The following is a 24,834-nucleotide window of genomic DNA, read 5'->3' on the forward strand; positions in this document are numbered from 1 at the left end:
GAGTTTTCAGATAAAAGGATTCCCAGCACCTCTAAAGGATACTAAAGATATTGTGAAGCTTTAAAGTAATTTACTTTGCTCCTTTCTTTGTTTTCTTCCCCACCTTCTCTGCTTCAAGCTTTTATTTTTCTTCTTTAACAAACATCTTTTTTTTTTTTTTCCTAATGCACTAGATGATATAGAAGTCAGATTTGTCTTGGACAACTGGGAGGCAAAAGGTTCCTTCTCGCAGGCTGACGTTCATCGTCAAGTTGCCATTGTGTTCAGAACACCACCATTTTTCAAAGACATCACTGAGCCTGTTACAGTAAAGATGCAGTTGCGAAGACCTTCAGACCAGGAAGTCAGTGAGCCAATGGATTTCAGATATTTACCAGATGAAAAGGGTACAGTTCCAATTAGTTTAACTTCTTAAAATTCATTATCTCTGCAGAACTATTGCTGATAATAAATTGTAAGTTAATCATAGGTAAAAATTTTACAACACTATTTCCACAGAGTAAGATAGGGGTTTTGTTTTTTTTTTTTTTTTTAACAGTTAGTCTAGTCTCTCTTTCAATGAAAATATTAAGAATAATGGTTAATAACATTGTTTTGGTTTATTAGAATGTAGTTGTATGTCTGAAATAAATTTTTAAAATATATTTTTTTACAATTAGGGACTACTAAAGTTCCTTCAAAAATTATATTGAAGAGAATCTTAATTAACACAGTTTCTCTTTCCACTCTTTCTCTGCAGATCCATATGGTAACAAAGCAAAAAGGCAAAGATCAACATTGGCTTGGCAAAAGCTCATACAGGACTCTGGTAAGGAAAATACTTGACTTTTCCTTGTTTCAGTGAACTTACTTACAATTTGATAGAATTATTTTATTTAAAAACAGAAATTTGGAGTAGATTCATGATTTCTTCCATTACAGGATCAAATGCTTCGGAGAGGTCCAAAGTAGCTCCATTCTCGTCTGTCACTTCTGAAGGGAAGCTGATTAAGAAAGGTAGGTATTTGCTAGCACATGCCAATCTGACAGTGGTTCAAAACAGTGTCTAACTGGTATGGGGAGGGGCTGGAGCTTTTTCAGGGGTCACTTAAGTTTTCATGGCAGCAGCAGTGCCTGTCTCTTGCTTTCCTTTCTCCTCCAAATTATTCTCAAAGCCTCAGCAATGCTGCAAGTTTCTTCCGCAGGAGAAGGCTACAGTCTCCTTGTCGTCATGTATTGCTAGTTAGCAGCCTTAGATGAAAGGAAAGAGCGGCAGCACAAGGCGGGAAGGAGAGCCACCCCATGACCTTACCCCAGATAATAAGCAAGCGTGGGGCAGAAAGGGTGCCTGGGAAGGCTAAAGATAATTCAAAGCTGAAGTTGATTTATTTGCACAAACCCTAAAGCAAACATCTTGTTAGAAGTGTTGGAGTTGATGGAATTGGGTTTCTAAGCAAGTAATTTAGACCCTTGGGTAGCGACCATTTTCTCTGTGTTTAGATCAGTTGCCCTCTAAATGTAACACTCAGTTCCTGGCTTCCCTCCTCCTTGCTTGAGGTTCTAAAATTCTCTCCAGGTTTTATTCTCAAAAGAAACTGGCACTTTTGGCTACGCAAACTAAAGCTGCCAGTTCTTTTATACATAGGCTGTCACCTTCAGTATTTGCCATTAAGAGGGATGAGGTCTTGCTGCGTTTAAGCGAGTACTTAAGTGCAAATACACATACAGTCTTGTTAAGATAGCACCATTCTTGTTTTGCTGGGTCAAAAAATGCTTGAAGCCTTGAGCCTTTTCACTAGCTGTGCTTTCTATCATTTGTAAGTTTATAAAGGTCAGTGACAGCATAAAAATGTGGTAACGTCTTTCCTCTCCGTAGAACCAAGTATGTTCGTACCTGCACTGATGATGCCAGCACCAGGAACTCTGGCCAACACTAGTCAAATTTACTCTGTCTGCAATCAGATGCCACATCAGCCTGCGCAGGTAGGGCCAGGGAAGCAAGACACGCTGTCCCCATGCTGGCAGCCTCTGTATACCCCCTCTTCAGCTGGCAACCTGGTGAGTGCACACCCGCAGAGCAGCTTTGCCGCAGAGGTGCCTCATGCCAGTGCTCAGGGCAGCGGCGCGCTCCCGGCTTTCCACGAAACCCCCCTGAACTGGGCTGACGAGAAGGATCCAAGCTTCTACAGGAGTTTCGGCAACACGAACGGCATAGGGGCGGTGGCGCCGGCAGACATGCAGAATGTTTCTAGCAGCAGCCTTGTGCACCAGGCTCACCCCACCAGTGTCACCACAGCGAGCATTGTCAGCATGGAGACTGATGACATGAACTGCAGCAGTATAAACTTTGAAAAGTATAATCAGGTGCTACATGCAAGCAATCACAGGCAGCAGCTCCATCAGGTGCCACCAGCTTGTACACCTGTAGCAGCTCCTGGCACCACACCTTTCACTTCACAGTCTAATTTAGCTGATCCAGCAGCTTACAGTTTTTTAGACCAAGAAGTTTTGAGTGAATCAAGACTATCCACCAACCCTCTCCAGAATCATCAAAATAGCATTGCAGAGAACCAGTACTATGACACAGATGGTGTCCACAGTGACGAGCTCTATTCATCTTTCCAATTTGATAGCATATTACCAAGCTATAACCCTTGAGCCAGCGATGGCAGGCTGGAAGCAGGTACTAGAGCTTTTCAAAGGGCTAGCTGTGTGAAGAAGAGTAGCTTTTCCTTCTGGATTGCCTGCTTTCTCTCTCAGAATGTTACTATGCAAGTTTCACGATATAACTTAAGGTTATATAGTATAGCCCTAAGACTGGTGCCCCTTAAGAAGAGAGGTGGGAATAGGGTTTAGAGTTTTGTACCTTTAAAGTACCTCATACGCATTTTTACACTGTTGGAAAAAGGAACTTCTTTTAACACTTAAAGCTTCCGTAGTTTGGGGGATCTAAACTGTAAAAGCTGGTATCTTCATGGTATCTTCAGAAGGGTCAAGTTTCAAATAATTCAGAGTTAAAGTTGTTTGGAAAGAAAACCCTTTTTTTTTTTTTTTTTTTTTTTTTTTTTTTGCTATGGAAATTAACTATAAATTTTGGTATAATAGTAATTAGGAAAAAAAAATACACAGGAGCACTCTTGCTCCAGACTTGCCTAACAAAGTTTTACTCAACTTACTTGAAAGGTTTAGGTTTCTTAACCTCTTTTGTATGAAATACTCTTCTGCTAAAACAAGGTTGTGCATTGATTTTTCACATCTTCATCACATTCCATTTGCTTTGAAGGCAAATTTGCTCTAAAAATTTTTTAATGACTATGTCATTGTTAGATGTATTTTAAAAGACCGGAAGGTTTGTTTGAGTTTTTAAATAGTCCAGCTCTGTTTTAAATGAATCACTGCACAAAAGAATGAACAGAAAACAAGGACTTTTCTGCACTTCATCCAAAGTGCACTATTTTAAATGACAAAACCCTGTTGCTTTAGGAATGGAGCATGCTGTTATTTCTCTGGAAGTTTTTTTCATGTGGCTGTGATATGTATTTTATTTTGAAGAGCAGAAATATATTGGGTCAAGGCAACTACCTATTCTTTCCTCAGGTATCCTGGCAGTTTCTTGCTATGCAAGTGACTGCTTAAGAAAGGGTCAGATCCTGCCCTCCCTTCCCCTCCCAAGCCCCTCACGAGAGAGCTTTGGCGCGAACCGAGAAGCACATTATCTGGACACCCTGATCCAGACACACCGTACTAACGATTTAAAGCCATTTCAGTCAGTACTAATTAAAAGCACCCCTCTACGCTCTGGATCAGAACTTAGAGCCTCCTTCCCTTTGCTTCCCAATCTTCACTCTTAGCCTGAGACACAACATGGTTAATGACAACTCATAAGATGTTACTGGCTACAGAAGACACTTTACTCGGCATATAGGGCTTTGCTGTGTTAATATTATTATAACTCTTCTTAAGAAGCAACACATCAACAACTACGTGAGTACATTTCTTAAGTTACATAGCTGTTTTCTATGGTGGGTAAGGCTTAGGAAACTGATTGTTACTGTGGGGCAACTTAAAACTGCACCACGAAAGAAAGCAGTAACTATTTCCCATGCACAGTTGGCTACGTAAACAACCCAAAAAAGCCCACAATCCCAGATCAAGAGAGACAGCTGAGATGTATAGCGGTATACAGGGCAGAAAAGAGCTCCCCGAACCCTCAGTGCTTTATGGAGAGCAGGGACTCCTTACTGCAGTAATTCACTGGATTCAAAGCAACGGTGTACTGCAGCAGTAATGCATTATACCAGTTACCCAGGTGACAGACTACACTCCTTACATGACATGTATAAATGAAGCTTGGAAAACTGTTCCCGCTAACTCCAGATACACAACGGAATTAACTGACTTTATATTTTAAAGTAGTTTTCCCTCACTTCTTCAAAACACATACATACATACCTTTTCAGGAGCTCCTCATCAGGCTTAAGCAATACAAAGACCAAAGAAATGCAAAGAACAGCAGAAAGCTTAGAATGTGTTGTTTATTCAGTTCTTTTTTTTGAAGTTCTCAATTTTATTAACTGTAAACATTTTACTCATTTTATAGAAAGCTCTTTACAATATGATTTGTTTTTGTTGCATAATTAAATATTTTCAACATTCTGTTTTCCTTTGTAAGCAAGTTGCTTTGGTAATTAAAAAACTGGTCATAAATACTCAGCTTCTGCAACCTCCTCAAATTTAAAAATGACATCTCTCCCCTTTAAAAAGCCACAGAAATCAGAGAGGCTGGGTTTGGTTTATCATCTTGGGGCTTTCTAAGGTATTTTATTCTGCACACAATTACTGTTGATCACTACACAGCCTGTAACACTGTGTACAGAAGGATTCATCTTCACTTACCAATTTTTTCCTGATGTGGCAGGATAACTGAAGAAGAATGATACTAAGAAACACGGCTCAGACCTTATTTTTCAGCATTTTCCACATAACATGCTAAAAGATGTCTACCTCTTTCATACATTCTCCTCAAAAACAAGATTAAATCCTGCTCTTGCTAGTGTTTCTTACAAAACATCCTATGTAATTCACTGTGTATTTACAATCAGGTATTTTACTTTGGCCCTTATCTTTAAAGTACATTATTAGTACTGCTGTTGCAATACTCACTCATTACAGATTATGACAGGTCAAAGTATTTATCTTCCTTTATTAAAACTGCAGACTTTAAACAAAGTTGAAAGAGATTCTATCTCTAATTTTCATATTTTCATGATTATTGAAGCATAAATGAACTTGTAAACAGCTGTACAGGCAGGCATTTGCAGTATCAGGGTTTTTTTTTTCCTCCCTCCACATTAGGATGCTTCAAATTTAATCACAGAAAATGCATGATTTAGACATTTCTGATTGATAGAGCTCTCCACATTGCATGAAGATGAGCTTAGACTCCGCACACTTTGACTAAACTTTTATAGCTTCATTTTTCTGCACGCTGATTCTTAAATTGGTCTTCACTGTCATCACCCCATACAGCATATTAAAGAAAGAGCTGAAAATAAGAGCTCCTAGAGTGTTTTTCCATCACAACATGAGTAGCAGCCCCCTTTCTGCTTCTGCCTCGCTAGCATTATTTCACTTTGGGGATGGCTCTTCTAATGTTTGTCACATCCATATTGCTGTCTTGCTTATATTTTTTCCCCTGTAGTTTATGGAATTTATCAATCATATATTCTAATTCACTCTTGAGTTTCAGTCAAGAAATCCCATAGATATGAGACTGAAATTCTCTTTTGTTTGTTTTCTGTATTCAGTTTCTTAAGTTTTCCATCATTCACAACACTTCCTTTCTAGGTGTTTGTAGCTACTTACACAGATTATTATCTGAGGCAGTTACTACTGGAATCTCTTGCTCATAGCAGCTTTAAGATTAAAACCAAAAAATGTTGCTGTCAATGTTCCTATTATTTATTTTTGTGTTAGAAAAATAGGAGCTTCTGAACTACAGCCATACCTACATCAAAAGGGACTAGGCAAACAAGCAGTGAGAGAAGTTTTGAGAGCCTGTCAGAGGCAGTGTGTGTAATATTTAGTCTAATTTCTCCTGACTTTTTTATGAGCTCCTTTAAAATCTGAGCCTTCAGCTGAAGTTGTGCAGCTCTTCTATTAGGAAGCCCCTGCACCAACGAATTGGAAGTAATGCAACCCAGTGATCCTTCCTGACCCAAACAGTGTTTTGTCTTGGAACGTATTACCTTTATTATTTCTGAACTGTTCATTAAGAAAAGCCCTTAAATTCCAAACCTTGATTTCTTGGGGACTCTTTTCTGTACTTCAGGTGAGCAGAAGCACCTTCCTAATGCACTTGTGCACTAGCCCTTTTCAATGGATTGTATTTTGTTACTTTATTCCTGTTTTTATCAAATACGGTAGATACGCTTTAATTCCTTATTTGGCTTTGCAACGGGATACAGGCATACAAGAGGCCTTTCCTGAAGCCGTATGTGGGGGGCTGGCCAATAAGTGGGCCACATGCAGTCTTGCATCCTTGCAGTCCTGCTAGAGGAGTGAGTGAGAGAGATGCGGGCTCCTCCGTGCGACAGCTGTGCAGGTGAACACACACCGCGCACGAAGAGACCGGCTCCCTTCCACCTCCTCAGCTAGCATTTCGGGCACCCGGCCGAGTTCTTTCCTTCCTGAGGCGATGGGCGCTTTGCCCTGGTGGCCAGGGATCAGCACGTCCTGAAGGGCCCTGGGCTGGGGCTTTTGAGCTCTCCCTTGGAGACTGCCCTGCTCTGTATAAAACATTTCAAATATTCACAGGAGCGAGGAAAGAAACTCAGGTCTTCCTCATAGCAGGCAAGTTCTCTAGGCAAAGTTCAACTAGTCCAGGCATCCATCCAAACCTTAGATATTAGAAAAGAGTTTTTTATGCTACCACCATGCTACAAACAAAAGCTTTTTACCTCTTTCTTCATCTCTTAATACCAGTATTTTATATTACATTTTATATTTACTTGCACTTTTGGGTTCTCTGTATCCCTATTCTCTGGATTTCCATCATGTACCATTGCCAGGAATACCCAATCTTTTTATATTTGGTGACTCAACAGTGGGGAAATCCTATGCACGAAGAGGAAAGCCATTAGACTACAGGCCTGAAGTACCTCAACTGTAGTTCCTAGGAAGTATAACATTTTTAAATGAGGAAAAACCCCTCTGTTTTCAGTGCAAAGTTTTCATCTGAAAACTGTTTTTCCTTGACAATTACTTTGGGGGACAAATCTGCGCCTCTCTAAAACAGACATTGACCAAGCACCAGTCAGCACACAGCAGAATGTCGCCTCACGTCAGTAACTATACCACTGTGTTCAGAGTCTGCCTGACTTTTGGGAGTTTCTAACAGTCACACGTGAACAGTGCTCAAAAAAAGTTAGGACTGTGTTTCAGACAATTCAGTACCTTTACCTAGACAAGAAAGCCGCAACACCCAATATAAAAATACTTAAAAAAAAAAAAAAAAAAAAAAGTCTGAAGGAAGGTTACTTTTAATTTAAACATTTTCAAGCATATTGCAGAAAGCATATTTGCTGTGCCTTGCTCAGCACCTTGTTTGCATGTTACACTATTTGTGTTTCTCCCAATTGTTTCTAAAAGACTTATTATCAGTACATTAGCTTACTATTTTTTTAAAATGAAAAACAGAAACTAAAATAAGGCTAGAGATTAAATGAACACACACTACCTGTTCCAGAGCCTTGAAAGTCAGTTCAAATGTTCAACAAAAAGACTTTGCAATGAACAACCAGGCTATGATACTGTACAATGTCCAATCAGTAACCAGCTGCTGACAGGGGAGCTGCTTTTCCTTGTCCCAACTTGAAAAGCTAATTATCCAGAGTTGGAGGCCAGTCAACATCAACAGACTAGAAGAAGAGAGGGGAAAAAAAGGCAAAATCAGCAGACTTGATATTTCAGGTATACAAAGAGACTTGTTGTTAGAACTCCATGCCTGTCAGCTATAAGCTAACAGTGGAGAGCAGAGTAAATAAAAGACAACGATGAGAGATACAGCACAAGACAAGGAGACAGTGGCATGAAAGAGCCACGTTGTTCCAGTGACTCTGTGTGTGCCTGAAGAGACCTCTCTGGGAGCTGGGTGTTCTTCCTGAAGCAGAATCAAAACTACTCGTACTACTGCTTCTCAGAGTCAACTGATATTGGGCTGCATTTGCAAAGTGTCCAAAACTGTTATTTAAAAATGTGAAGTGTCTGCATATCCTCTACCAGTAAATCCTACCGATGGGCTGTGATGCTGTGAAAACAACTTGCTGATTGATGCAGCAGAAATCCAGATACTGGGCAGTGTGGGCAAGGCCCAAGTAGAATGCCATCACCTGTCCCCAAATCTGCCTCCTGAGCAAGTACAACTCTATTAATAAAGAATAAGCTAGCAAGCATTATGCACAAGAATTACGTTAGCCAGATAATTAAAGAGTTATCCAGACTGTGGGCCAAAACGCACAGAATGTGCTCAACACTTTATCAGAAGCAAATGTAGTAAGTACCAGAACTTGGATTATATCTTCATCCCCTAGCCTCACTGCTACCGTATCTCCAATTTCCTTTATATAAACCTGTTGTGCTCACCCTCTTCTAAAAGCAGCACACCCCACACCAGTGAAGTATCACCATTTGTCAAAGCAGAGATCACAGTGCTGCACATTAAACACTTTTGGCTTCAAGACTGCCTGAGTTAATCCTACCTACTCCTTACTTAATCTACAACTTCATCAAAGCATTAGGCTCTTAGGCTAAATTAAAACACTTTGTTAGCAAGATTGCTAATTATTTTCAAGTCCCTAGATATCTTTCATAGTTAAGTCCAATAACTGTAGTGACACCTATCCATGTGAAAGCAATGCTGATTGAGCCAGCCCAGAGTCAGCTGCTCAAATTTTCAGAAGTAACACAAGTTTCCTCCACAACTCCAAATCTATCTGCCACAAAAAATGTAACACAGAGGCAGTTTTACAGAAATACATGAGAAAAAGCACACTGACATTGTCCACTTCACAAGGAGAATCACATTTTAAACAAACCTTGCCCAACCATTAGGTTAAATAATAAATCCAAATCGCTATTGGATTTGTTGTCTGCTTTTAAGCAATGCATTTTGTAGTTACAAGTTAGCATCCACCCCATCTGATTCCAGGAACAGAACAGATACATTTTGTTGCCGTGTTTGAACTGATCTTAAAAGAGGAAGTCAAACGTCTCTCTCCTGTTTTTCATCCAACTCCAATTTTAAAATTTCAGAAAGAAATGATGCATGTATATATGTATCCAGTATGTAACATCAAAAGAAAAAAAAAAGAAAAAAAAACTATTGCTAAGTTCCTATGCCAATGAGTGCTAAAAATGAGAAGTGTCATCTTCTAAAATGCTTAACTTCCCAGCTCATCTTTTACCTCCAGATGCAGAATATTTTTGTGTTAAGTACCCCAAAACTCATGGTAAGTCCTTCCATCCCTTCCCAGACAAGAATTCAGCAGAAGCAGCCTGTAACATCATGAGAGCTTGTGAGCATGTTACAAACCATTATCTTTGCATTAACATGAACTTTTGTATCAACTGTGTTAAGGAATGGATAGTTAGGACACTTGATTAGATACGGCAGTTCTTCTGAAAGCATCTCACAAATACAACTACATTACTGATTTCCAGGAAAGACAGACAACAAGCAACTTACTTCTACATCCAACTCCAGAATGTCAGCAGTTCGGTTCAATAATGAGCCAATATTTGGCTTTGTTCTTCCAAAATCTCCATGCACAAATTCTTTAATGTAGCTAGAAATACTGGTTAAGGAAAGGTGCCTTCTACTGCAGAGCACTCCAAAGGGGCAGGGTCAGAGAGACACTGGTTAACAGAAGACTTTATAAGACTTCCTAATTCTTGACTTCTGACTGTAATGCCAAGAACCAAGTTATTGTCCTGTATTTTCTGTCCACCTCAAAATCACCACTTTAGATGGTGATTTTATGACAAAACTGTTAACTTGTAAGTAGCAACAATCTACAGCATGCATGCAGCACACTGAATAATGTGGGAAAGTTTGTTTTCTAAAGTGAAAATTTTTAAATTAAAAAAATGGTTTAAACATCTTTAACAAGTACATTTTTGTAGTTTTCGTACACTTTATCACACTGGTCATCAAAAAATAACAGAGACTGGCAAGATTTTTTAATTGAAGCCTGAATATGAGTTTTTGACATAAAAACAAAGATTACACAGCAACACATGAACTGCAGAAGACGGGATTTAGAAACACTGGAGTGAGAAAAGTAAAATCCTTCCCACTGCCTGACTGACTCTAGTCAACAAACTGCTTAGTACATGTATGGTGTAACAGGGCCTAAGGATACGTTCCTGCTTGAGTTTTCAGATGCAGGCGAAAATGATGCTCATCTATGTACTCAGATTTCATAGTGTGAATGATTCGATGCCTTACAGCCAGAGGCCTTCTGTGAAGAACCCGGAGAGGTGTTTTCTGTTCAAGTTTTAACTCCTAATAGAAGAAGCAACAAAACAAATCAAGTAACTGTGCAACATACCACACAGACTGGAAAAAAAGATCCATACATACTGTTAAATCAGTTATATCTTTTTAATACTGCATTATAGTGGTTCAAATATTCCCAAGGAAAGATGTGTTTTCATGTTTATCAAAGGAAAAAAAGACAACCATCTCAAAGGGTAAATGGGAAGGCCTCATATGAACACAAGCTAATAGAATCACAAATACAGAGGAATAACCTTGAAATCTCCATAGTCTTTTGCTGGAATAACTCCAGGATTTAAAAGCTCAGTGAGAGCCTCAGGGCAATTAAAAGAAAAAAAGAAAAAAAAAAAAAACACCCACAAAATGCTTTGTCTAAACTACAGCCAACCCTCTAGAAATAAAAGTGTGAGAAAAGAACTGAAATGAGGTAAGATCTTATGATTAAAAAGCTCATTCCCTACCCTGTCCCCTTCCCAAAATAAGATGTATCAGTTTGAAAGGCATCCTTTAAGGCAGGGGATGGGTGGGCATGCTAAAAACTGCTTCACATCTGTTGTTTTCTTGAATTGTAATGGTTCAAGCTCTTCGCGTCCTTGAGAATTATTTCATGTCTGAGACCCATAGTGCAACACAATGACACCTGATCACATCCTTCTGTCAGTGCAGTCTCTCTCTGACCAACATTTGGAGAAGTTCTCACTGACAAAATATACTACTTATACTAAGCACTTGGTGAGACCTCTATTTTTCATAGACATTACGAACTCCTAATTGCTGCTGCTGCAGAAAAGTGGCTTCAGAGCTAGCAGACCAAGTGACCACTCCTTTCACTTAAGCAAAACAGACAATCTAAGCCAAAGAAAGGGGTGTGGGTGTCAGATTTCTCCCTTGCCTATTCGGTGCTTTTTATTATTTGGTGTAACATCTACCTTCCAGCAGGCAATAATTTGTTCTCTTGGCTAACAGACAGCTAGCTATATTGCTAGCATGGCAATGGTGAAATAAGGAAGAAGAAAGAAAGAAAAGGGAGGTATTAAAGTCCCTATGACAAAAAGAACCTCTGATTAAAAAGTCAAAGAGCAATAGGTATTTCTGTGGGCGCATGTACACTAATTCTCCTCTAAGTTATCAGGACATGTGCTCTAACAATTAGCAAAAATAGCTACAGATACCTTGAGATCATCTAGGAAAGCAACATCTTCTTTCTGTATGGCTTTATCTGTCCATACTAAGGCACTATACGTCTTTGTCTTTTCCTCTTCACCTTCCTTCATATGTCCAATTGCCTCTCTAAACAAAAGAAATTAATTACTCACATAACACAAGCAAAATTATATAATGCTGTGAGCAAGAATGCTTGAACTCCCAAAGTATCACTTTGAAATCCCTTGCCAAAGACGATAAATACTGACCTGGTGACAAGCTGTAAATCTCGAACTTGTATTTTGTCTGAAGAATTATTAATTGTCTGTGATATTTAAAAAAAGAATCAGTTAGCTAAACTGCTCAGTTAGAGAAGAAACATGTGCTTTATGAGATCCATGAGGTACAAATGATTTACCTGCTGAAGTCCCTTCATTTCCTCAGCAGTAAAACGTATTCTACGAGGATTCACAAGCTCAATTGCAAAGGGCCTTCCTGGCAACATGCACAGTCATAAAACATAAAAACATGTTGTTCTAAATTAATGTTTGAATTTATGCAGTAAGGTTAGAAGGTGTGAAGATCGTTTGCTGTTATGCAAACACGGATAGGGCTTGCGGGTTTAGGGATGTAGCATCAGATGGAAGGAAAGAAACGAGGGACTTTTTTTGGCTACTAAACCCCAGTATCAGCAATATGTGCAAATTACAACTTCCCAGAAGACGTCTTGTACAAGTCTGTGCTAATTAAAAAATAAAATAAGAAGAAAAAGTTAATTAGCTTATTTTCTGTCACCTACAGCAATGCCCAGGTGCAAGACAATGTTAAATCCCGCTCCCTCAGCTGAACATCTGTTGCAATGGCTGCACTTTCTGTGCTCAGGGCCAGGGATGATCCCCGCATAAGCACTGCCAAGAACTATGCTACTAATCAGACAGCAACAGGAACAATTCATTGTTACTTTGATCTTTTTCTTCCCCCTCCCCTTTCGGCTATAGCAGCTTCAGTGTACGCAGTTCTAAAGCAACTGAGCTTTAGAAAGGAGCCATGTTCAAAAAGAAAACAAGGCTTCCACAGTCCCCAGCAGAAACCAACATTGGAATCAGTGTGACATAAATAGTTTAAACATAGGAAACAAATAAAATATTCCTAGTAAGCTACGCATTTTATGCATCTGTGCAGCCAAGGATACTGAACAAAGGTCTCCTCTTTTCCAACTCTTTCTATGAAACTGTTCCGTCTTTGGGAATAAATATACACATATAAATAAAATGCTTCTGAGACAAAGTTTCAGAGCACTGTCTATTCACACACTTTTATACCTAGCATTCAGCAAGATCTATCAGAGTGGCTTCATTTTGTTTGTTTCTGTATTTAACAAGAGAAGTTCCAGCCTTACCATTGCCTAGTGTTCTTACATCCACATCTTCTCTTCCAGAAGAAGAAAAATTAAAGCCTATAACAGATTTTAACAAGGAAGTTGATATTCTATTTTACATTTTTAAAACTCTCCACAGTATTTTCTTTCTGAATTTGTTTGTAAAGATACTTCCAAGAGTTATTCTTATGAAATGCAGCCCACACCATAGTTAAATAAACCAGAGGATAATTACTGTTTATTCCTTTCAGATTGACAAATATTTTGACGAACACTTCTAATTCTTTGGCTTGAATGAGACCACTACAGCCTGAAAATATGTTAAAAAAAAAAAAAAAAAAAAAAAAGCAGCAGAATCCTAAAGGAATTCTCCTGTTTAATTTTGCTCATTTCTCACCCAGATGCTTCAAGTGCATGAATAAAATCAAACAAAACTGTCTTCCTCCAAAATGCAACCCTTTATCCTAAATACACCCAATGGTTTCCAAAAATACTACAGAAATCTCTGTTAATACAAAACTGGACAGAACATGAAGAGAAAATCAAGTACAATCTGGCAGATAACCTCTGTGTGTTTGGGTATTTTGTCTTTCAAGATATAAAAATGTACTTTGGGGTACTTCGTTTCCTTCCTCATATCCCTTCCAACTTTAAGCTTTGCCTGAGGAAAGAATGAGAGACAAAATCCTGCACTGAAGAGTATATTTGCAGGTCCACCCTAAAGGGTCTCTGAAAGCTGGATAGTTTCAGAAACTTTTTCATCCACAGGGAACATACAAGGTACATAAAGATTGCCTCAGCTTTTGTTATCCCTCATTTCTCCGATCATATTACAGCAACTACATAAACATGACAGAACTTTTTCATGGTCATGAAGACTCATTTCTGTCACAATATCAGATTTCTTTTTTAGTTGGGACTTAAAAAATTTGCAACTAAGACATTTCAAAAAATCTCAGAATAGTTGAGGTTGGCAGGGACCTTGGGAGAATATCTAGTCCAACCCTCCTACTCAAGTAGGGTTGATTAGAGCAGCTTGCCCAGGACCATGCCCATTCAGGTTTTGAATGTCTCCAAGGATAGAGACTCCACAAACTCTCTGGGCAACCTGTTCCAGGGTTTGACCACTCCCAGAGTAAAAAGTCTTTTTCTTATGCTTAAGTGGAATTTCCTGTATTTCAGTTTGTGTCCATTGCCTCGTCCTGTCACTGGGCACCACTGAAAAGAGTCTGGCTCTGTCTTCTTGACACCCTCCCATCAGATATTCATAAATGCCAATAAGTTCCTCCCTCAGTCTTCCCTTCTCCAGCATGAGTCCCAGCTCCTAACCTCTCCTCATATGTTAGATGCACCAATCCCCTAATCATCTTCATGCTAGACTCACTCCAGCATGTCTGTCTTTTTGTACTGCGGAGCCCTGACCTGGACACAGCACTACAAATGTGGCCTCATCGGTGCAGAGAACAGAGAAAGGATCACCTTCCTTGACCTGCTGGCAATGTTTTTCCTATTTCTTTGTTTTTTTTCTCAACACTAGTGCACTTGCACTTCTGGTAGTTACCTGTGGTAAATCAGGTATTGCACTGTACCTGGCCCAAAGACATGTTTTTCCTAGCACTCAGAGTAACGTATGCAAGGGGAAGGGAGGGAACATTGATACAATGACAATAGCTGTTTTTTCTAAATTGGTATTTAATACAATTTTTCTCTGGTGCCTCTAAATCACTAATTTGAAGTCTAGTATATGACAAATGATAGGCACTGATTATTTCACCTGAACAACCCCTAGGTAAGCATTTAGCTTGTAACTGCATGCATTGCAAAGAATAAGTTCATCCAGACACAAATATGAAGGGGTTGGAGGGTAGGCAGGTATTACAGCATCTGACCAGAAGTCACTGAGTAAATTATCAATTGTTAAGAAGTATGGCTAGGCTAGAATACTACCACGTAAAACCATAATATTTGTACCATCAGGATCAACCGAGGAAGTATTTCAGAAGGATAAAAGTTATTACCTAAAACAAAGCATGCATCTCATTACACACAAATCAGAGCTTACAAAAGTTGGTAAGCTTTGGCTTGGAAGAAAGAGGGATAAAGAAACTAGTTTTTCCATTGTGGTGTTATATGAAGTAAGTAACTACTAAAAAAAATATTCTAGGAACAATGAAAAACATATATTACAAGAGATCTGGACACTTACTATCTGCTTTGAATTCTGCCATTAGGTGTTCTGAAATCAATTCTTCTACTGAGGATTCCAGCTTCCGCTCCCCATCAATAATCCAGGGAGTCTGTGGTAAATTCCTTGAATATTTATTGTATCTTCCTGTCAGAAAAACAAGCATGTTACCAGGAATCACTCTATAGCAATGGACAAAAGCTCTATAGGACAAAACACTTAACTTTCATAGGGGCATTGTGAAAATAGATTTACAGGATTAAACTTGTATTATAGCAAGAGTACCATGGCAGCAGTATGAAATGTGTGCTGCTACACCTACAAGAGCTTCAGTATGTGAGTTGGCCAGTTAAACAAAAATGCATATAGCCTGACACAACTGGGAATACAAAGCCAGAGGTTCAAATGCCCAGTTTGAGTCAACTTTATTCTGAATGCAAAATTGTTTTTTTGAATCAAAGCATGGTCTTGAACCAGTTTCCCACATACCAAACTATTGCTATACACATGCCTACCCACCAATGTACGTTAAGTCCCAAGCAAAGAAGTTCCCACCTCCCTGAATCAAGCAATTCAGTGTTCGAACCAAGTTCTGCCATTTTCTGTAGATTTAACAACAACAAAAAGCCCAAACTCAAATGCTTTGGCTTGTTACTAGGAAAATCACACAGGCAAAATAACCTAACAATACATTAGTCCAAATTTCCAGAAGCTTGAGAAGTAACACACCATCCCCCATGAAAAGCAGACTGCTGCAATCGAAGTCTGATATAGATGACCAAGACAAGCTTTCTTATCTGTAGATTTTGTAAGAAATGGTAACATGCACAAAAGAAAAAACTCATTCATAAAAAATAGTGAGTAACCCCCTGCACTAACAAGTTTCAATTTGAAACCTAGTGTATTTAAAATAAAAAGGGAGTTCAAAGTATCTCTGCATATTATACCCGTGCCTTTGTCCTCTCAACTTTTTTGGTTTTCAGTATCATATTTTCCTATTTCTAATAATGTTTCCTTCTTGCCTTTTGATCTGCAAAAAAACTCCCCACAAACAAATGGGGAAACTGACTAATACTGTTTCACTGAGACGAATAATGAAATTGCTATGAATAATCATTCATAAGTCAGATTCACACTGCTAAATTCTCTTTCCATAAAATGTCAAAAGGAAAATAATATTTTTTCTCTCAGTGATCCAATCTAACAATTTCAGCTTTTGATCTGAACAACAGTGGGTTAAAAAACCCAGAAGTATGCGTCTCAGTTTAACAGTTTTCCAGAGTCAAAGAAAGGAGTTGGGGGGAAGAGATCAGTAAACATCCAAGATAAGGTCAAGAGGGCAATTTCAATTCTGAAACTATGCTTACAAATTAAGATCCTGATCTCATTTAAAGTGCTGCAATAGAAAAATAACTGCATTGTATTAAATAAATTCTTCTATTCTGAATTTAATTCCTCATTAATTAAAGAAAATATCCTCCCTGATTTTTCTGGTTGAAACATGGGGGGGGGGGGGAAAGGAATAATCATCACAAGCTATAAACTGTAAATCAAAAAACTGAAATTAAATCAATCACATGCAGAAAGCCAAGCCTCTACTTCTTACTCCATATAGATGAATCCTCCTACAACCATCCAACAAACTAACCTAATATAAAGCAGCATGTTTGGAAACGGCTAAAAGACTTTGGCTCTTTTGGGTCCATGAAAATGTACATTTTACTGTTTATTCAGTAATTAAAAATAAGAAACAGACATGTAATGAACATCAAACTAGCCGGCCATGAGAACATTCACTTTTGCATTGTTTTCTTTTCATTCTATGTTTTCTTTTAATCAGGATATTTTTAACATCCTTTTAAACATACTATATTGGATTAAAATTGTACATTTTGTAAAAAATAATCTATCATTTGCATATATTTAAATAATTGGTTGCTTATACATAGGGTTGGGGGAAGGTAGATGCTCTTTTAGGTGAGTGATGGAGAAGTTCTTAGAATCACCCACGTAACATTCAGCTCAGGGATGCTCAGGGTTGTTGCATTACCCACATCAGACTAGTAATTATTTCAGATGTCATCTTAAATTGGAGAAGCAACCAGAAAGAGCTATGCTTTCTGTAATTTAACCTTTATTAATGGCATTAAGATCAGCAGTTTTGGCTGGAATAATATGCAGATAAATCCAGATGGTGAACACTGCTGCACCCAAATCAAAGCCTAAGCACATGAACAGCAATGCTAGGAGCTTATTTACTGGGGCAGTGCCTTTCCCAAACCACATACTTATCATCAGGGGATATGTTACAACTGCTGAATTTGCAGGAATAAGGGTTCTTCCCAGGAAAGAGCAAGCTTTGACAACAGGACAAAATCCCTCCTTTCATAAACTGCTTCTGGACGAGCTGATTAAGGAATCAGCAAAGGGGCAAAGAAAGTTTTTTGACACATGTTCCTGTGCTGTCTTCCGAAGAGAGAGCTCTTCCGTCTGTCAAAGCAAAAGAACAACGATGGCGTGGAAAAGCTGCAGTTTCCAAAACGCACAGAAAGGAGATGGTGGCCTAGACAGTGGCAGAACCGGAACCGGCATGCCCTCCTGCTCCAGCTCCTAAAACAGGAACTGCGAGGGAGCCCTGGCTTGGTCCAGACCCAGATGTCTGCAGTTTCCACGCCCACCAACCATGTCCCAAAACACACCATCTCTAAGCTCTAACTCAAAATATAAGAGCAAGAAAACAGATTTGATGTTAACAAGTTGATCTGTAATTTCTAGCTTCTAACAAAAATATTTCTTCAGCAAAGGCAAGATAAGTACGATTTCTTCCCCTTTCAAACGGAGCCCCCTCTTGGACAGAGCTAGCTTTCAGGTTTTTGCTCCTTATACATAATTAAATGAAACATAATAAACAGTAAATAAAGTCTCCTGGATCTTGCAGCAATGTTATACAGTTATCTTAAGTCAACACAGTAGCAAAAAAATGGATCACTTTACCAGCCACAAAAACTGCACCATTATTGCACTGAATGTCCAGAGCAACACAGTTGTTCTTTGGTGAATTTGGGGGACATGGAAAATGCCTGTATAAGAAAATATTGAAAAAAACACAATACCAGAACATGATGGAGAATCACTACAGCAAAAATGACATGAAAGATGATGACTTCAGTTACACAAAGCACAGCTACAGTATAAACTCAGTATTCACATTAAAAGCTGCAACACCAATAAATGAACAAATACAAAACAGATCAAGAAGAGTGCACTGCAAAATGCACTTCTATCCATCTGTCATCCAGTATTATTGGTGTATAATACCCCCAAGTTTGCTAATAAGATGTACTATACTGTATCTATAGAAATAAAAAATAAATAAATATTGAATGAAAACTAGCTTCAGAATCTGTGACCAGATCTTTACTAGAAATCAAGGAAAAGACCTGAGAAGATTTAGTATAAGTAAACAAAGTGAACTATACTGAAAGTATCTATTAATGTCTTCCCACTGTTTGGACGTTTATTTTTCTCATATTTTCAAAATGTTAGGAGTTAGATATTAAGAAAGCACCAAATATTGTAATATGGTAAAACAATATGGTCATTCTTGTGATGAGAAGTTTGCATCACAAACTCTAAGGTTCAAAATATAGAAGGCAAACTCCACAATCTGTAAAAAGTCTTCTGTGGTTACAGAGATGTAACTAAAGATTTTTGAGTATATATGACTAGCAATACTAAAACAAACTATTCTAATCATTCTAAATTCCATACCATCCCAGAGACCTATAAGGACATATTGCTGAAAGCAGAGAGTGGAACTGCAGCACTCTAACCCAAAATTTCTCCCCTGTGATGACCTTAGGATAATAAACCAATGAACCCCTTCTAAAATGGAAAAGACCTTCATTTTCATCATATACAGTTTTCCATCTTCTGTGGCTTAATTCAAGCATTTTAAGATTACTCCTTAAAATATATAGAATGATATTCTGTTTTTATCAATACAGAAAGTGCAACATATTCTATCCAATAAAATAGCAGAATTTAAACAGTTAAAAGTGTTTTTATAGACATCTTACCACTACTTAGTCATCTACTATTTTCCTCCCCATGCTAATTCTATACAAAAGCACAATACTAAGAACTACAGTTTCAACATGTACTTACTTGCAAAAATCCTCTTCTTTTATCTTCTCCAGGGCTTTTATAACTGCCATTCTAGTGAAAACAGACTGAACAGTGAAATAAAAAATGAGTCAAGAAATAAGATAAACTTAGAAAGGATATGCCTAAAGAGGGGAAAAAACCCAAAACATTCACACTATAAACTTCTCACAATACAATTTTTTCAACTGTGTTTCACATTTCCTTATGCCTAAAAGCAACTCTGTATCAGTAAGAACTCTTAATCCTAACTTTAATAGGGCCATACAAAGCAACATGTAATTTTGCCAAAATACATTCAAGTAACTTTATTGGTGACATGACGGCAATATAACTAGGACCTCTGATAAACTGCAACATAAAGATTATTCAGTTGTACATTTAAATCAGTACCAAAAACTGAGAACCGGGATTTGACCAAGTATTTTAAGTTTGTCCCTTTTTTCTAGAAGGCATGTATGAACAGTATAATTTGTTTTCTCACTCTGTTTTTGCATAGGAAAAAAAAATGAAAGAGTAAGTTCCATGACTTTCAGCAGGTCAAAATACCCATTCTAGCTCCTAAAAATATTCAGTTGCTAAGTCTGCTGTTGGTTAGCTGAAAGAAACACTTAGTAAATCTCTGGAAACTATCTTACTTCAGATGATATATAAAAGTATGCAAAAGCAAGAATAAAAAAAAAGCAGCACTAAGGAGCCCAATATTTGCAAAAGACATTAAAAAAAATCTAAATCTATGAAGAGAAACCTAAATCAGCATCCTTATTTTCAAAGCGCTAAGCACCTAAATCCTAACTTTTATCTCAACGCCAGTAGGTACTATTTCTTCTGAAAACAGAGCTGTTGAGTAGAAATCCATTTACAGGGTTCTAAAGTTCTCTCATGCTTAGAAATAAGAGCACTGCACGTTAAAGCCTGGCAGTTCCCATACTGTGGAAGGCAAGTGACTTCAGAGTCCCAACAGCATCAATCCATAAAGGTGAGATGCTCCTGCCACTACTACCGTCCTTTCATGCACAGCCAGGTGCTGTTGTTTCCAACTCAAGTGAGGCTAAGGTAGAGAATACAGTGTTGAAGCTTCTAGTTTAGGAGAAACAAGAATGGTAACAGGATGAGGTGATATCCTACAGGACTGAAGTCCTTGTTTGGGAAATTAGGAGTTGCTGCTGCTGCCGCCACTGTTGGTGGTGTGCAAGGCAATAAAGTTTGGGAGCTTCTGTCACAGAAGGCTAAGCAGCCCTGGAAATTTAGAGCAGAACGTGTTTGTACTAGAAAGCAGGCTTGACAGAGATAATGTATATCCTATTTCACACAGAGAGAAGAAACTGGATGGGCAGAAGAGTACGCCTGTTATGAAACAGCAATGATGACGTTCAAAGAAGAAAAAAATCACCTGATGAACAGAACATAGCTCACTGTCCTTAAAGGAGAAAAACTGAGCCAAAGTTGCAGCTAGGCCTGCTGCCAAAACAATGTCACTGCAGGCTGCCAAGACATAGGATCATACGGCTGAAAGGGACCACAGGTCTCAACCAATGAGGGCCCTCAAAGAAGGGCCAGCAACAAGATCAAACCAGGTTGCTCAGGGCTTTTTCCAGTTGGCTCTTGAAAACATCCAAGGATGGAGACTGTACAACTTCTCTGAGTAGCCCACTCTACCGCCTGATTGCCCTCATGGTAAAAAAAAAAAAATTCCTTATATCTAGTTTGAACTTCTTCTGTTTCAACTTATGCCTACTGTTTTTCACCCTCCCACAACACACCACTGTGAAGAGCCTTGCTTCCTGCTCTCAGTAACTCCCCTGTAGTTAGTGGAGGCTTTCACTGGATCCTCCCAGAAGCATTCTTTTCTCCAGGCTGAACAAGCCTAGATCCCTCAGCCTCTTTTCCTAGTGCATGTGCTCCAGCCTCCTGACAGTCTTGGTTGTCACCTGCTGAACTCCAAGTTATTGATGTTTCTCCTCTATTGACGGTCCAAAACCAGATGTCATATTCTAGCTGTGGTCCCCTGACTCCTGAGTAGAAGAGAGCAATCTCTTCCCTTAGCTGCTTGCTATGCTCCTGTTAGTAAGGCCCAGGATGCTGTTGGCCTTCTCTTCTCTGCTCACGCTCATTTTGTTGTCTGTGTGAGGATCTTCAGGATCTCTTCAAAAGAGCTGCTCCCCAGCCTGGCAGTCTCTAGCCTGTGTTGCTGCCAGAGTTTATTCCTTCCCAGATGCAGGACTTTGTATTTGTCAGTGTTGAATTTCATGAAGTTCCTGTCAGCCCATTCCTTCAACTGTCTAGGTCCCTCTGGATGGCAGCTCTGCCCTCAAACATACCTACTAGCTCTCTCAATCTAGTGTCATCTTCAAACTTGACTAGAGCACAGTCCGCATCTCCTCCAGGTAATTGACAAAGATATAAATAGGACAGATTCCAGGATAGAGCCCTGTGGCACTGCACTTCCCATAGGCATCCAGGTGGCATACAATCCATCATCCACTACTCTCTGAGCCCAATCATCCAGCTCTTCATTACAGCTCCTGCCACAAAATTCTGAATTTCAGAGAACTGCAACAGCAGTGAGATCCTACCTGCTTGTTCTTCGCTGGTTTGAAACAATCCGGACAGGCTACGGCTCTAAATACAAAAATGAAAATTAGTTGCTATTTTAAAGGGAAAAAAAAGGAAAAGAAAAAAGGATTTATAAGCATAGCAAGCAGTAGATTAATCTTTGTACAGAAATGCCCAATGCCCCACTTCTACTGCTTAGGGTGGAATAGATTTTTAAATGAATTTTATCTTAAACCACAAATGGCAGAAAGTGTGTGTTGAGGACAGATAAATCATGAACAAAGCTGTGTAAGCCTCTTTTGCTTTGACCAATACATATGTGTCAGCTTTGAGATGGGATGGAAAAGCATACAACCAGTTTAGTTTTCAGTCCTTCTCAATCCTTGTCAACAACAGTGATGACTAATGCTTAGCTCCTCTGCAAGGTATCAATGCACACTGCAAACCACACATATCCAAATCAGAGATTTGAGTTGCTGCTTCTGGATAGGAATACTCAATTTACTACAGAAAAAGTAAAGCCAAGAGTTTGATACTATTTGTGCTTTGTCTCTTTAAAACTCTTCAAAGGAAACTATTGGCTGCTTCACAAAAGTGAAAGCTAAATTAGAGAAAAAAAAATTCTGAGTACTGTAGAGGAAGTTGCTATTCCTATTAGTGGATTTCTACGTATGCAGTTAGATACAATTTCTAGCCTACAACACAGTTTAGCATTTCTTGCTGTTCATTTTCAACGCCTCTGCAATTACTTCAGATTGAAAGGAAGTAGGCAACAAACGACCTCTTGGTGTTTTTACACAAGCTAGCCCGAAAAGCTGCTTGTAACACAAAGCAGCGCAACTTCTCTCTTCCTTAATACCACCTTTCCTTTAAATAAAAATCTGCAAATATAAACTAACAAGAGCCTATTCAATCTTCCACTTCAAGCTAAGGGTCCTTTTAGCACATCCTCCTACACACAGTTGTACAAAAACAGCTTGAGAGGTAAGAAATTGTGGATGCCATTTTTGGAAACACAGTCCAAAAGCATACTTGGACTTCTCTCGATTGAGATGAGGTCCTACTTTCCTTTCACAACACACAACTGTTGTTACTTAAGCTCTGACAATTACCAAATTTACCATATTTATCTCAAAACCAAACTAATATCCCATAATATGTCCAGAGATAGCCATTTACATGGTATGTCCTGATACCTGAGAAACCACCATGCAATTAAATTACACATTTTTCTGAAGAAATGGTATTACCTAAAACCTTAACCACTGTTTCAATATGCTATAAGGAGATGGCAAATAAAGAGATTTTGTCAAGTCACATGGAATAGACTTGAGTAGTTGGAACACGGAACTCAAGAGACAGAACTTCTTTACAGCTTTCACCCCTCCAGTTTCTGCTCTTGAAGGACTGACATTAGCATCCTAACTTGCTTTGCATCAACATTTTTGAAAGGTCACAAAATACAGCAAAGAACGGGAAGGAAAAGCTGGAAGTAAAGACTTGCTAGGTTTCAAAGGAAGAACACTACAAGAAACAAGAATTGATCAACAAAAATTGTTTAAGAACAAAAAGATGTAGGATCTGAGTTTTTAACAAGACTGCCGCTCTCATAATTTAGAATTGCAGTTTGGCTCTGTTGCTTTCTCTCCCTTTTTCCCAGTCTTGAAGAAGCTGGAAAGGAAGGAAATTAAGCAAATGCTGCAATTAATTCTTCCTAATATCAGGCCCAGCACATAGCATGTCTCCTGCCCCCAAACATACAAAGAACGCAGTTGTTGAAAAGCAAGAAGGTGGCAGATTGGGCAGTTAAGTAGAGATGACAAATTGCCAGAAGAGGTGAAAGCAGAAATATCTAGAAAGGCTGTAAAGGTAATTTCTAGTCTCAAGGTATGAAGTCACTATGCAGCATACAGGTTGGAGAAATTCTACAGGAAGCCGCTTCTATGACAGGATTTAACAAGCAACAGGAACACAAGTGATAAAATTGAGTGAAACTCTAGTTTTCCAGGAAGCATCAGCAATCAGGAAAAGGGTGCATTATTATCCAGAATATACTACAACTAGATTTTGAGAAATCAGATTAAACGGCAGCTAAATTCCCAGAAATATTTTGCTTCTTTGTGTTAAAGAAGGATTTAAATAGCAGACGCTCTATTGTGCCAGGCCAAAAACAGCTACATGCAGTGGCCAGGAAACTTCTTTCTTTTTTAATGGACCAGCTAAGTTGGATAAAATCACTTCTGTGCCTTCCCTCTTATCTAAGTCTCCTAAAAGATCAGCAAAACCTAGGCATCACCTAAAAAGATATTTTTTCTCCCAAGTATGTTATTGGAATTTACTTTTTAAAATCATGCAACTATACTGAAGAGGGTAATGACTTTGAAAATATCTGAAATTGAACAACTTATCAGAATGCTCTCTTTCTAGCTCTAGAAAGCTTTAGAGCTTACTGGCTTTCAAGCACAGAATTAACCAGATAGAGATGTCACAATTTTAAAATTGCAGCTCCATACGGCTATGAGGAAGTTTAAATTCAGGTCCAGTTCTAGTTAATAAACACTGCAAATTCTCATTTGTAGCAAATCCAGACTAACAATGTTGCACAATATTTAGATAAAGATCTTTGTTATTTATATCAAAACTTACAGGAAATGGCACTCCTCATCTGTTTCTGGGTGAGCAAAGACCACGCTAACTTCAAACAAACTCTAAATTAAAAAAAGGAAGGTAATAGTTCGTTAAATAAGCATAGAGAGGATACTCTCAAGCATCCTTACTGAAATATTAGGAAAACAGTCAAGAAGTAAACAAAAGAAAGTAACGCATTTATGTTGCAACATCATCTAGAAAAAGGCAGTAAATCTTGCGTCG

At 38.6% G+C, this 24,834-nt stretch overlaps 2 protein-coding genes across 6 annotated transcripts in view; one reads left to right on the forward strand and one right to left on the reverse strand.

The window, feature by feature from the left end:
- The window catches only part of REL (REL proto-oncogene, NF-kB subunit), a 35,762-nt gene extending 32,796 nt beyond the window's left edge, over window positions 1–2,966 (forward strand). For both annotated transcript variants that reach the window (XM_062571509.1, XM_062571508.1), the window contains exons 7-10: window positions 174–386; window positions 740–808; window positions 922–996; window positions 1,856–2,966. In XM_062571509.1, coding sequence (XP_062427493.1) covers window positions 174–386; window positions 740–808; window positions 922–996; window positions 1,856–2,637 — 1,139 coding nt within the window. In that variant the 3' untranslated portion in view covers window positions 2,638–2,966. The remainder of the gene's footprint in view (window positions 1–173; window positions 387–739; window positions 809–921; window positions 997–1,855) is intronic.
- A 1,534-nt stretch (window positions 2,967–4,500) lies between these two features.
- The window catches only part of PUS10 (pseudouridine synthase 10), a 39,029-nt gene continuing 18,695 nt past the window's right edge, over window positions 4,501–24,834 (reverse strand). For 2 of the 4 annotated variants that reach the window (XM_062571512.1, XM_062571513.1), the window contains 11 exons: window positions 21,984–22,029; window positions 19,411–19,475; window positions 18,238–18,323; window positions 15,265–15,390; window positions 13,080–13,136; window positions 12,099–12,175; window positions 11,950–12,005; window positions 11,710–11,827; window positions 10,401–10,543; window positions 9,725–9,824; window positions 4,501–7,898 (listed from right to left, as the gene is read on the reverse strand). In XM_062571512.1, coding sequence (XP_062427496.1) covers window positions 7,860–7,898; window positions 9,725–9,824; window positions 10,401–10,543; window positions 11,710–11,827; window positions 11,950–12,005; window positions 12,099–12,175; window positions 13,080–13,136; window positions 15,265–15,390; window positions 18,238–18,323; window positions 19,411–19,475; window positions 21,984–22,029 — 913 coding nt within the window. In that variant the 3' untranslated portion in view covers window positions 4,501–7,859. Of the gene's footprint in view, window positions 7,899–9,724; window positions 9,825–10,400; window positions 10,544–11,709; window positions 11,828–11,949; window positions 12,006–12,098; window positions 12,176–13,079; window positions 13,137–15,264; window positions 15,391–18,237; window positions 18,324–19,410; window positions 19,476–21,983; window positions 22,030–24,609; window positions 24,672–24,834 lie in introns of all 4 variants that reach the window. The other 2 variants (XR_009957829.1, XM_062571510.1) reach the window with 2 other exon arrangements.

This window comes from Rhea pennata, chromosome 3 (genome assembly GCF_028389875.1).
Source record: "Rhea pennata isolate bPtePen1 chromosome 3, bPtePen1.pri, whole genome shotgun sequence".
In the NCBI taxonomy this organism is placed as follows: Eukaryota; Metazoa; Chordata; class Aves; order Rheiformes; family Rheidae; genus Rhea; species Rhea pennata.